The 12,992-nt window shown below is 38.8% G+C and overlaps 2 protein-coding genes across 3 annotated transcripts; both read right to left on the reverse strand.

Moving 5' to 3' along the window:
• Positions 1–2,206: 2,206 nt before the first annotated feature.
• mipb (major intrinsic protein of lens fiber b) lies at positions 2,207–4,764 on the reverse strand. The gene is made up of 4 exons (XM_007566324.2): positions 4,001–4,764; positions 3,762–3,926; positions 3,599–3,679; positions 2,207–2,914 (listed from the first exon to the last, which is right to left on the reverse strand). Exons 1-4 carry the CDS (start codon positions 4,358–4,360, stop codon positions 2,729–2,731), a joined length of 792 nt encoding a protein of 263 aa, XP_007566386.1. The 5' UTR covers positions 4,361–4,764; the 3' UTR covers positions 2,207–2,728.
• Positions 4,765–8,594: 3,830 nt separating this feature from the next.
• Positions 8,595–12,540, reverse strand: LOC103147804 (aquaporin AQPAe.a). 2 transcript variants are annotated; one of them, XM_016678780.1, is made up of 6 exons: positions 11,916–12,540; positions 10,747–10,941; positions 10,090–10,251; positions 9,832–9,996; positions 9,395–9,475; positions 8,595–9,080 (listed from the first exon to the last, which is right to left on the reverse strand). In XM_016678780.1, the coding sequence occupies exons 1-6, from the start codon at positions 12,021–12,023 to the stop codon at positions 8,865–8,867; spliced, it is 927 nt and encodes a 308-aa protein (XP_016534266.1). In that variant the 5' UTR covers positions 12,024–12,540; the 3' UTR covers positions 8,595–8,864. The 2 variants fall into 2 exon arrangements, with proteins under 2 accessions (XP_016534266.1, XP_007566387.2); XM_007566325.2 differs by having other exon boundaries at positions 10,747–10,938; positions 11,916–12,537.
• Positions 12,541–12,992: the final 452 nt, after the last annotated feature.

Below are 12,992 nucleotides of genomic sequence, written 5' to 3' on the forward strand. Positions count from 1 at the left end.
GCTCCAGTTTCTTGCTTTCGAGTGTACTAAGGAACTAGTCAAAATAACTGGTAAGAATATTGGTTTGCTAATATATGTGGAGGGCATTGAAACGTGTGTTTGAATGTTGGTGGCCTGTATGTGTGAATGGGACTCAGAGCGCTGCAGCTTGCTGCACAGCTCTCATCCAGCCTCTCGTACCATTGTCCAATTTTTTTTTCTTTTTGCTACGTTATATAGACAGGTTCTTTAGCTAAGATAACAGAGTCTTCTGGTGTGGAACCAATGTTAGTGGTCTAAACCAAGCCATATGTCAGATTTTAAACAAATATGCAAAATAAAAATGAATGTTTGAAGTGGGTGGCTCTTGGTTTCTTAGTTCTCTGGTAACTATGCCTGGTAATAAACCACTCATTGATTCAGGTGTGTTAGAGCACGGATGCATCCAAACCCTTCAAGACAGCGGGAGAGACGTAATATGACGCTAAATTAGTTTCACCTCTGAATTTTAGCATGAATTTCAGAGCATGTCTGTTCTTAGTTAGCCTGTTTGCTTTGTCTTGCAAGAACCCACAATTTGATAAAGCAAATGTTAATTTACAGATTTACAGCTCTGGAAAAAATAAGAGCGCAAAGCACTGAACCCAATTGAAAACCTTGTGGTTATTCCACCAAATATTGATTTCTGAACTCTTCCTGAGTTAAAACGTTAGTATTGTTGTTTCTAAATCAATATGAACTTGGTTTCTTTTCATTATTTGAGGTCTGACAGCACTGCATCTTTTTTCTTATTTTGACTGTTTCTCATTTTCTGCAAATAAATACTAAAATTTTGCTTGGGATTTTAGAGACATGTTGTCAGTAGTTCATAGAATAACAGAACAAAGTTAATTCATCTGGAAATATAAAAGCCATTATATTAGCATATTTTTGCCTCATTCTATTTTGAAACTAAATTTTGAGGAACTTTACAGCCTCTCTTTTGGTTTTTGGGGAGTTATAAAAATGTTCTTTCATTTTCTAAATTGGTCTGTCTGGCTGTTACTTGCCTGAGAAATTATTTATCAAGACAACTGACAAACAATATATTTAAAAGAAACAAAACGTTTGTCAATGTTTGAAATCAAACTCAAAATGCTGTTTAATTTACGAGCCTGACGCCCTTTTCCAGCTGCAGATTTATTCTCATCTTGGGCTCCTGGGACCTGGATTATGTGGCATTTACCCAAAATCACAGCTGGTTTAATTGTTAAAAAAGCCTTCCCTCTTTCTTAACATTAATTTAATATTTTCCAAAATAGTGTACCATAAACACCACTATTCGTATTTATTCTGTTTGAGGTCACTGAGCGCTTCTATTTCCTGTTTAAGGCTTTTCGTGTGCTGTTTGTGCCCTCTACTGGTCACGGTCATACATTGCAACTTAAACTCTCCCAAACATCCATTATGACGCGTTTATAATTTTGGTTTGCGCACAACTTAAAGTGAAAAACCAACGCAAAGTGGCGAATAACTGTGCAGCAAAAGGGAAAAGAAACATGGCCTATGTTCAGTTCCACTGATTGAATTAGTCAGCATAATTTTGGCTTTTGTCTGAACCGAGTTTTGAGTCTCTCTGACATAAAATCCTCCCAAAATACATTGAAGTTTTATTTTCACGCTTTTTTGGAATGTACTTCAAATGCTTAAAAGTTGCAGGTTTAAAAAAAGGAAAAAAATGAGCCAAGATTTGTGTAAAGTTTTGATTTTTTATGTTTGTTTGTTTTTTTTTTTTTTATTGAAACACCGTGTGCTCCCAGATAACTAAAAGAAGACCAAATGCCTGGGATACAACATCTGTTGTGGATTATGCTGGTTCAGAACAAAAAAAGCAGATGATTTATGTAAAAATTAATAAAATAGCAAATAACTGTGAGACAGCAAACAGGGTGGGGGTGGAGAAATGATCATGGCATGACAAACTGAACACAGGTAATGGTACGAAACAGATGAGCGGTTATGAAAATAAAAATAAGAACAACTGGATCTGCAAACTTGATCACACAAGTAAGCCCATATACACACACTCACCTCCAAACACACACACACACACACACACACACACACACACACACACACACTCTCGCTCGCTCTCAATCTCTTTCACACTCTTTCTCTCTAAAACACACACCTACAGATAAAATGTGGTGATTGAAATAATTGAAACCCTGTTAAAATCAAAAGGTTGTTTTTTTTACATCCACATCTTGTGTCTGAAGTGCAGGAAACAAATAAAAAAAAGAGAGATAAGCTCAGATGAATACTGAAAAGCAAGCCCATCTTCACTGGTCTAACCCAACCTAAAAATGACAACGTTCCCGTCTCTGTCATATCCAAACCCCGTTCCCGCTTTACTCCCATCTCTATCATTCCCTCTCACCTTCAGCCTGCTCCCGTCTCCCACTTTCTATCACTCTTCTCCACTACGAGACAGCGAATAGTTCAGGCTTTGAAAAGCACAATGTCCTGCTGGAAGTACAGAAAGAGGACTATTTGGAGGAGAGGGGGGCAGAGGAGTCTCGTTGTGTGCTGAGGTTGAAGGTGGCGAACCAACATTTTAGGAATATCTGAGAACATTTTGGGTTAGTCTTGTACAGAGGAGCATGTGAAGGCATGAGGTCGAGGGGGAACAGTTGGGGGTCAGCGTAGCTCAGGGATTTGTCCCTCGTCCCCAGACTCTCAAAATCGGAGAAACGGGGACTGGGTCAGCTTATAAGGATTGCGTTTTGAGCTCGATGGGTTCCCCTCGAGTGTCCTGCTGAGTCTCGTTCTGGGGGGGTCGACTTCCCTTCAGTGTGGCCAGCCGCTCTGAGAGACCTCTCATACGGGGGAACAGCATGAAATCGTAAAAGATGGCACCCATGGCACCCCCGATCATAGGCCCAACCCAGTACACCTGCAGGAAATGACATATAAGTCGTCAACGGTTGACAATGCCATTCGTAGCTGTGCAGACACTTGTACGGCTGTCTGTTATTAAATTTTAAGGTGATTTTCTAATAAATTTTATGTAATCTTATTTTTGGATGACGGTGGACATATGTATCTGTTTAGTTTGTTATTTTATTATTAGAGAAAGTTTCAAGCTAGCTAGCTAACCAGATAGCTAGCTTTCTAGTTAACAAGGTAGCTAGCTAGAAATATATCTATTTAGATAGATATGGATTTTTTTTCACCATATTTTATAGTATTGTGGTAAGGACAAAAGTCATGATAATAACTATTTATTACTTTTTTTAGGTAACCGTGTGGCTGATACAGCAATTCTAGTTCCAGAAAAACAAAAACTACTGTTGAAAAAACATACCCATGTGCGATATGCTTCTTTAGGATACTTAGTTACATAAAGTAGTGGGATTTTAATCACTAATCTGCACACAATAATTGCATTTAATCATATTTTCTTTCTTTTTTTTGATAATTATTAATGCTCTCAATAAACAAACATTGGAAAAAATAGTGAAGCTAACAGTAATACATAGAGTTTTGGTTAAACATAATTAATCAGAATTTAGCATGACATCGATAAATCAAAATTCTTATAACGATAAATGACACAATAAAGTTGTTGAGATCTTACCCAGTGGTTGATAAAGTTTCTGAAGAGCACTGCGGGGGCAAAAGATCTGGCAGGGTTCATTCCAGCACCGGTGTAGTACATCTAAAACACAATTCATGCATTGTTAAAGATTGTCTGTGTGCACAATTTTGCGATGCTTTTACCCTTTTCCTGCAACTCTCACCCCCATGAGATGCCCAATGGTGACAGAGAAGCCGATGGAGAGCGCTGCTGATCCCATACGGCCATTTCTCCTCTCATCGGTCACAGCAAAGACGCAGACAACAAGCTGGAAGGTGAGAAACACCTCCACTGTGGTGGCCATCCCCAGGCTCATGCCAGGCTGCAGCTGGAGGCACAAAAATTAGAGATGCAGCAAATGTTCGACCCATAGGATATTGAACATTAAGCCTTGACATTTACCATGTTCATTGCCATGTTGCCTCTCATGTTCCCAGGCGTGACCCCGTACAGCACTGCAGCTCCCGCCACGGCGCCCAGGCACTGCGCGAAGATGTAAAAAACGGCACGGAAAAACGACATCTGTGAACCGACAAGGTAGGCAAAGGTAACCGCGGGGTTGATGTGGCCGCCGCTGATGTGGCCAATGGACTGGATGAAGGTGGCGGCCGCCAGACCGAAGCACAGGGCCACATGAAGGACGTGATAAGGCCCGGTGGTCCAGCGTAAGGCAGCACCCATGCCGAAAAATACAAAGAACATGGTCCCGAAGAACTCAGCGAAGACCGCCCGCCAAAATTTCATAGACCGAAACTCCCACATGATGAGTGCTTGAAGTTCTTAGCCAAGAGAAGAGGAGTGTTGATGATTCAAGAAAAGGTAATTTACCTTTTCAGTCCTTCATAAAACAGCTAAAACAACAAAAAAAATCTCCTTTTTTAGTGTCAGCTGAAAAACAGCTGCTTTAAACGCAAATCTGGACTCTGCTGGTCTTTACCAAACTGTTCACTATGCTGGTAAAGTCAACTCAGCTGCTTGCCACCTCTCTCCACCTGTCGCAAAGACATAGGTGTGAGATGATGTGGGATGTGAGTACAGACCAAAGATGCTTAGATTCTTCAAAAGTAGGTGGGCATCAATGCTAACTGGGGGATTGTAAAGCACAGACGGGGATAGACGGATTGTCCAGTGGACCTTTTAGTCTCTGTGAGGGAGGGAAGGGGGCCAGACGGCCGCTTTATAAAACCCCCTCCGGGGGCCCCAGGTGACGTAATAATCCCCCTATTGGCCTGAGGATGGGGAGGTGGTGAGGTACTTCAGCGCTAAACATCATAAATCAAACTAACTTAACCCCTTTTGTTGCTTCTTTTCTTACACCTCCACTAAAACCACAAAAGAGCCAAATCAGATGAAGTATATGTTATAAAATCCAATCTAGTCAGAAAACGGATAGGATCAAGAAGGGTTATTTTTGTATATTCAGATCAAAAGCGGAGCCGAACCTCCACTGGGAGGAGCAGCTGAAACTCAGAGAAGATTTTCTTGAGGGCACATGTCATCTGTTGACATATCATAACTGTCACAACGTGCAGATATAAATCCTGATGGACAAGGGCAGAAAGCACACACTTGTGCACAAAGAGACATGCATACTTGTGTGCACACGCACACACACACACACATACACACGCACGCACGTACACATGCATGCAGATAATACAGTTGGGGCCCCACACTGAAGCCCCCAAAGCTAACAGCGCTAACACTGAAATGCCTGACCCTGTGAAACCATTGTTTGCAACAAGCAAGGGCGCTACATATGCTCAAAGACAAGACTAAAATACAAATGCAGTGAAGTTCAGGGGAAGGTTTGCAGCTTCACTTTGCCGTTGTTTTAAAGACATTTAAACCATCGCTGAGGTTTAAAAATGGCGACGAAATCTAAAACCTGTACTTGACTATCTGGGTTTTGATTGATTCTGCTACAGCATGAGACAGTTAGATGGAAAATGAACAATAGAAGCAAAAATAACTACACACACACACCTAAAGATGAAATGTGATGAGTGAAGCGATTGAAACCCTTTTAAAATCAAACAATATTTAATAAAGAAAAGTGATTTGTGCAAAAAGTAAACAAAGAATGCTAACAGAGCTGCAAAACAGGAAGTCAACCAGGAATACCACCAGTAAATAACAAAGCATTTCTGTTTTCTGTGCTTGGCAGAAGACTTTGACTGATCACAGTGGGGTTTGTGTGTGTGTGTGTGTGTGTGTGTGTGTGTGTGTGTGTGTGTGTGTGTGTGTGTGTGTTGTAGAGACATGATGAGGGGGATAAGCGGCACCGAGTAACATCGGTGCTCACCAGAGCTGAGCAGCAGAGAGCCGCCGCTGTTAGTGTGTGTGTGTGTGTCGGCGGTGATGAATGCAGAACGCTGATCTTGTTGTTTTAACTGCCTTTTATACATGTCAGGAAGAACACACACAATGCTGGTCCTGTGGTGGATATTGTGCATTTTGTGCGCCTGTGTGTGAACTCCTGTATGTAGTGTGTTGTAAAACTGCAAGCCTTTCTGAGTGTGTGTGCGTATGTGCAACCAGAATATACACAGTAAGAGCAACGCTCATTTATGGCAAGAGTTTTATTTAAAGATTTTACAATAATCGTCAATATTAACTTGTTTTAAAGGGTCGGTCTTATACAGTGTCTTGCAGAAGTTTTCCTTAAACATTTTCTCATGTAACTACCACAAACTTTTATTCATGTAATAAACCAGCACAAAAAATTTGTGAAGCAGAAGGAAAAGGACGCATGTTTTTCAAATAGTTTCCTAAATAAATCAAGTTCAGTTCAGATTATTTACATTTGGATCATTCATTTAAAAAAATGGAGCGGAGTTCAGTTTGGTGAAAGGTTTTCTATCGAATCAGCAATCCCTCCTCACTGAGTTGCATCACCTCGTTAACTCTGCAGCAGTTCCTTATAGGAGCATCTTAAAATAGATTTAAAAAAAAATTAGTTCCTACTTGCAGACTTTTTCACATTTGAACCAAGTTATTAGTAAAAAAAAAAAAGACCAATGGAACTGGAACTTTTTGTCAATTTTAAGGAATTATTGACTAAACAGTTACTTCTTAGTTAGTTTTGTCCTACTTCATTTGTACCTAAATATTTGCATTAGAAACTCGTAAGATGCTGCGTTTTTTCAGTGTAATTTCAGCAACTGTGACTATTAGCTCTATCAGAAAGTTAAAAAAGTAAAAACAGACAATGTGTCTGGGAGAGTAAATCTGAGAGCAAGGTGTTCTGTTATTATAGAAAAATCTGATCTCTAATATTCACCGCTGCACCGATTATTAAGAGTTTTTATTTGAAGAAGATTTTCACAAGAAACTAGATATAAAGGAGGCCAGTAAAGAGAATATTAAAGGCTTCCTCAGATTCACCAGAAATAAACTAAATAAATTAACACTAAACTATAACAAGACAAACTTTCTTATGCAACACAAATAACAACAAAGTCCAGTCTTGTGATGATCGACATTCCAATTACAAAAGTGAATGAAATCTGATTTTTGCAGTTATAACTGATTATAAACGGTACCAGTAAAAGCCTCATATAAGGAATTTAAAAGAGCAAAACGTCCCAAACTGTTGCATCATTTTATCAAACCAGAGTTGTGACGTGTGGAAACATGTTGACGTGTTTGAGCTGTTATACAAAGGTGAATAAATAAACATTTCTCTCTCTAGATATGCAGATTTGGTGGAAATATACATCTTAAAGTCTTGTAGCTGTTACTGCAATAAAAGCTGGTTCTGAAACCATCTTGAAACCGCGCATCATTTTCTCTCCTCTTTACAATTATGCATTGCTTTGTATTATATAACGACTCAATGAAATACAGAGATTTTTGTTTGTCATATGAAAAAAATCTAGAAATAAAACCAGCTAATATTTAACAGAAATCTAAATTAGATAAATATCAGTTCATACCGAGAAACAACAATTCTTAAAGGTTTTACGAAAAAACAAAACATTTCCTCAGAAACTGTGCTCATACTCCCATTGTTTCCATTTTAAATTACAAAGCTTATTCTGTTCTCCCTGTTGGACCACAACAGAGGTATGAAAGTCCATTTTCCTGTGAATAGCAGGTCGTATGAGAAGAGACAGAGCTGGACTGTTTGAGAGCATCACTGAACCCCCAGCACCGGCGAAGAGCCGCTTTAGCATTTCAAAGCGATCACAAACACAAGATGCATCTGGAACATCAGACCGTTATTCAGCAGGATTTCAATTAGTCCTTTTTTTATTTACATATTCTGATTATGTGACAGAGAATACTGAACCTAGCGACATTAGCTTCCAGCCCCATATATGGCAATAAAGGCAGTACTTATCCTGTCTTATATAAATGGTTTTAACTTTTTTTTTTATTGTGAAAATGAAAAAATATGATGATTTATTTTTTGTAGCCTAGGAAGTTTTACAACTGAGTAAAAATGAGTCTCATGAAGAGGATGCTCAGGGTTTTTTAAGTTTATGTAAAATCCCTTTTTCCACCATCATCTCTCTTGAAGATTTTGAAATAAAATGAAGAAAATTACAAAAGGTTTGTTGGTTAACCAAAACAAGACGGTAATGGACAAACTCAAGGATTATTCAATAGATATTCAATAGAAAGAGTGTCTGATAAAATATCCAATAACTTCACCAAACTCTGATTCAGAACCGCACAGCATTCTGGGGGATGTAGGCAGAGGAAAACCTTTAGCCGCTCAACCTCTCACTGCTAGATAAACAAGACTGATGGCATCAACTAGCTCACTCGCTCTTTGGTTACTAAGTAACAACCTGTTAAGTAACTTGTGGTTACCAAGCAACAACCTGTTGAGTAACTTGTGGTTTCCTAGCAACAATCTGTTGAGTAACTGCCGCAGCAGCAGTTTAAGGTTTCACCACTTTGCCTCTTAACTGCTTAAAAAAAAAACAAAAAAACAATGGCATGGAGTGAAAACTGTAGGAAAAACAGGAAACGTCACACCACCAGTTTGGCAGGATTTGAGATATTTAGAACAACAAAAAAAAAAACCTAATCAATAATTATCAATATTGACTGATATGAAACTCTTAGATTGATTCTTCTGTTTTAAGCGAGTTGTCATAATCAGATTTGTTTTTATTTATTGCACAACAATCTTCAGATCATCAGTCTGATTTGTGATTTTTTGGCACAGGACGTTTAAGGAGTTTTACTGTTGGTAACTCAGCTCCTGCCTTCGCTCATCACCATCGAAGCCTGACTAAACCACCGTCCGTCTTCAGTTGCTTTCCTGTTTGTTGGCATGTTTGGCTCTCATGGCGTTCTGAGTGACTGTGGACAGAGACGAGCCGGTCATGCTGGCCGTCTCAACGATCTCAATGTCCTTGCAGGTCAAACAGGCCACCAGCTTCTGGCGAGAGGCGCTGCGGGCGAAGAAGAACTCATGGGACACTCCTGCCAGTAGAGCACCGATGATGGGACCGATCCAGTACACCTGTAGGTGGATGGCAGAGTAGCATAGCGAACCGCGCCTCAGGAGGAGCTAAGGCTGATTTTCTTTGTAAACGGAACAAAATTCACAAATTCATATAATTGTACGATCATTGTCTGGACTATGCATATTAGATTGCAATAAACCTTTGCTAATTATTTAATGACTCTCACTGCCTGTAGTACATTACATGCAACCTGTTTAATGCAGCATAAAAGGTTAAAGCAAAGAATAAAAATGTAGTTACTCATTGTAAATCATTTTTAAAAAGTTAATATGAAGCATCTCCACGCCACAGAGTGAAAAGTGTTTCTTACCCAGTGATTTTCCCAGAATCCAGTGATGATGGCTGGACCCAAGGAGCGTGCCGGGTTCATGCTGGCACCAGAGAAACGAGCCTGACACATAGTTATTGTTGTTAATTGGTGGTGTGACGTGTTTATTTAATGGCTAACTTTTCTCAGTTAAAGCAAAAACGAATTGTAATATGATATGTGTATGTGATTTTACAAATGACAATCTGAAAGTGGTTTGTGATACACCTGAGAAAAAAGCCATTTGCAGTTTTTGAAAAGTGGTTCTGAATAAAAAAAGCACTCCACACTTTTCAGATTGTTTAATAAAATATTCTGAAATTTATGCATTCTTTCCTTTCGGTTTTAATGCATTAGTTTTTGTTGGTCTATCTATTAAAATTCAACATTTTTATGTAAACAAATACACCAGGAGTCTTGTTTTTTGTTTTGTTTTTTACCCCTATTAGCACTCCAGCAGTGTGAGAAAACCCAATGGCCAGATTTCCTGGCTCCACGCTCTCCTTCCGTCTCTGCTCCTCCACTGAGAAGACGGTGAAAACCATCTGAAAGGTGCACAGAACCTCGATGCACAGAGCCTGCGCTGCATTCAAATCTGCAGGAACCTGAGATTTAAGAGGAGTCGAGACAGAGGAAGCATTAAGAAGGAAAGTATGAGAAATATTTAGCAGAAACTGTGTTGTATCCTGCAAACTGACCCTGTTAACAAAGTGCTCTGCTGTGGCTTTGAGGGGCAGGGCCAGGTAGAGGGCCGAGGTCCCTAAACAGGCCCCCAAACACTGAGCCACCAGGTAAACGAGCGCCCGCAGAGCGTCCAGCTTCCGGGTGGCCAGCAAGGACAGCGTGACAGCCGGGTTCACCTGGTCAGACACACAGACACAAACTGCTTCTCTGCTTTCTAATGAAATCAAATTCAGCATTTTTGAATTTCACCTCACTGTCAGCATTCACTACAAGATTTCACAAAGTGTTTTTTATATTTTAGGATTCTATAAGATGCATGTGTGTATATTTTATTATAACTATATTTTCTGCTTTCTTTTGTAAACAATTTCTATCCTGATATTGATTATTGTTACCTACCTAAAATGACGATCAAACCTTGTTTTTTGCTAAAAGTGATTTTAACAACAACAAAAACACCACTTTTTTTTCCCCATTTGATGATTTTGTCATTTGAAACTGCAATTATTTGCTAACTGGTTTACTTTACAGAAAATCTCCTTTTTTTTTTCTTTTTTTTTTACCAACTTTTAATTTAATCGACAATTTCATCACATTTATTCAACATCCTTTTGGCTGTTTTGTGGAAAAAGTAAAACTCTGTTCTCTAAATGTTGCTGTACGGTGTTTACCTGCGCTCCACTTATTTCTCCAAAGCAGTGTGCCAGTGCAACAATGACCACACCCACTGCCACAGCTGGATACAGGGGCCCCCCGGGGGCCTCGCCGGGCCCTGGAACAGAGGCGCCCAGCACGGTGCTCACTAACACCAGGGTGCCAAGCAGCTCTGCCAAGGCGGCGCTCCAGAACTGCCGACTGCGGAGCTCCTCGGCGCAAAAAGGGCAAAGTTAGCTCGTATTTAGTCCTTCTATTCGATTTTTATGACTACAATGAATCAAAACACGAAACTAAAATGTTGTTGAAAGTCAGAGGTTTGTAAATATGTGTTTGCTAAAATATTAGGGGGACTTTGAAATGCAAAATTCAAGTATTTGCAAACAGGTTAAAACGTCTTTCTGCTAAACATATCCTGATTTAGGTCTCGTTTATGACACAAGAATAAAATAATGACAAACATCTCCTAAAAAGTAGGTTAACTAGGAGTGGGGCAATGATCAATTATAAAATGATAAACAGAGGATCATGCTGTGATCTACAGTTTTACAACAAGATTTGATAAATCCAAAGTAAACAAAGTGTGGCCTGAGTTGTTTGGGTCATTTGCTGGGCACATTTGGTTTGGTTCCCCGTAGAGAAACTGAGGAAAAATAGAAATTTGTGTTTTAGCTGATAGTTATGTTTTAGAGAATGTCCATCATCGTGACAAAATAAGAACAGGATTGTTTTGTTTTTGCTCATATCATATACTACATGTCTGCTGAACAGATGATCTGTGATATTATCAAAATAATACGGTTCTGAGTTTTCAGGATGCAGGACTTTCAAACCAAATGCAACGGAGAAACATTTTGCTCGTACTGCTGTTGGTACTCTAGGTTCTTAAAAACAAAGATTTGACTTTAAGGGAAAAACTAAGTGCCAAATTTTGGAATAATTTGAAAGTCTTTGTTTAAAAGCAAACATGAATATATCAAAAAAACCTGAGATAAATTTGGTCAAATCACGAGCCTGTGATCGGGAGCTTCAACATAAACTCATAAATTACAAATTCCTTCTAACTAATAAACTAAATCATCATAAACAGCCACTTTCATTGCAAATACACTCATGCAAGGGCTACTTTGTGATGACGTCTCCTTCCAGGATTACAAAGAAAATGTATAACTTTCCTGTTGCTCACCTCCCGCCACGTCATTTCAGATCCAGCGTAGACGTTTCCCTCCGGCTCCTTGTTTATCTCTGTTTCTGTGTGTGGAGCTGTGGGGGTCTGAGGGCTTTGGGGTCTCATTAACTTGAGAGCTCTTTTGATGAGAACAAGCCTCCTCCCTCTCCGCCTCACGCTCTCCTTCTCCGCTGCACTCCAGGCCCTGCTCACACACACTCACACACACACACACACACACACAGAGCAAAGACGTCCCTTTGAGGGTGCATGTCTAACATCCTCTCCTCCAAAATCCAGCAAACAAATTAATCAACCTTATGCCTCTACAGAAATCTGCAGGGCTTCTAACATATATGCAAAATGTCTCAATAAATTAAATCAACTTCAAAATGTGCTGCGTATGAAGGTGATGAATATTAATTCTCAGTTGATACAATTTGTCAGCACTAAATATTTTCCCAAATTACATAAAGACAAATACACACAATGCCAGATTAAAACTTAAAAGCGACACATTTTGCCAAAAATCCACAAAACTAGGTAAAAGTTTCCGACATAGTTTGGATTTCACAATTTAAACATAATTTAGACTTAATTTTTCTCTATATGTTTCCATTTATCTTTTAAAAGATTGTTTCCTTATATTTGAGCATTTTAATAAAATACCAATAATAGTCACCTATCATAAATTACAATAAATACCAACCCAGACAGCAGAAAATAACCCTTTTGAACATTAATTACATTATTTGCATTATAACATTACAAAATTTATATTACAATCTGTTTCATTTGCATTTTCAACATTTACAAAAGCTGTAAATCACACCTGTGATTTTTTCATACATGTCACAGAACAATTCTTTGGTCACTTTTAAAAAAATGTCCTAACTTTTCCTCAGCTAAAAAAAATATCTAAATATATCTTATAGATATATTTTGTTCAATAAGTGAATCTATATTGTTTTGTTGTTGTTTAGGTGCAACTAAATCATGTTCAGAGATTAGACGTTGATATAACAAATAGTTTTAAAAAAATAACAGAATGTTTAATTATTCATCCATTTTATCCAATAGCAATATCTCTAACTT

Source organism: Poecilia formosa, unplaced genomic scaffold (genome assembly GCF_000485575.1).
Source record: "Poecilia formosa unplaced genomic scaffold, Poecilia_formosa-5.1.2 Scaffold190, whole genome shotgun sequence".
NCBI lineage: Eukaryota > Metazoa > Chordata > Actinopteri > Cyprinodontiformes > Poeciliidae > Poecilia > Poecilia formosa.

What these genes read in the sequence shown, in the direction of transcription:
- mipb (XM_007566324.2), bottom strand. Translation starts at nt 4,360, where the DNA reads ATGTGGGAGTTTCGGTCTATGAAATTTTGGCGGGCGGTCTTCGCTGAG. An exon ending in CCATTGGGCATCTCATGGGG is followed by an intron (nt 3,680 to 3,761) that starts GTGAGAGTTGCA and finishes ATTGTGTTTTAG; the next exon opens with ATGTACTACACCGGTGCTGG. An exon ending in GAAACTTTATCAACCACTGG is followed by an intron (nt 2,915 to 3,598) that starts GTAAGATCTCAA and finishes CATTTCCTGCAG; the next exon opens with GTGTACTGGGTTGGGCCTAT.
- LOC103147804 (XM_016678780.1), bottom strand. Translation starts at nt 12,023, where the DNA reads ATGAGACCCCAAAGCCCTCAGACCCCCACAGCTCCACACACAGAAACA. An exon ending in CTGAAATGACGTGGCGGGAG is followed by an intron (nt 10,942 to 11,915) that starts GTGAGCAACAGG and finishes TTTTGCGCCGAG; the next exon opens with GAGCTCCGCAGTCGGCAGTT. An exon ending in GATTCTGGGAAAATCACTGG is followed by an intron (nt 9,081 to 9,394) that starts GTAAGAAACACT and finishes ATCCACCTACAG; the next exon opens with GTGTACTGGATCGGTCCCAT.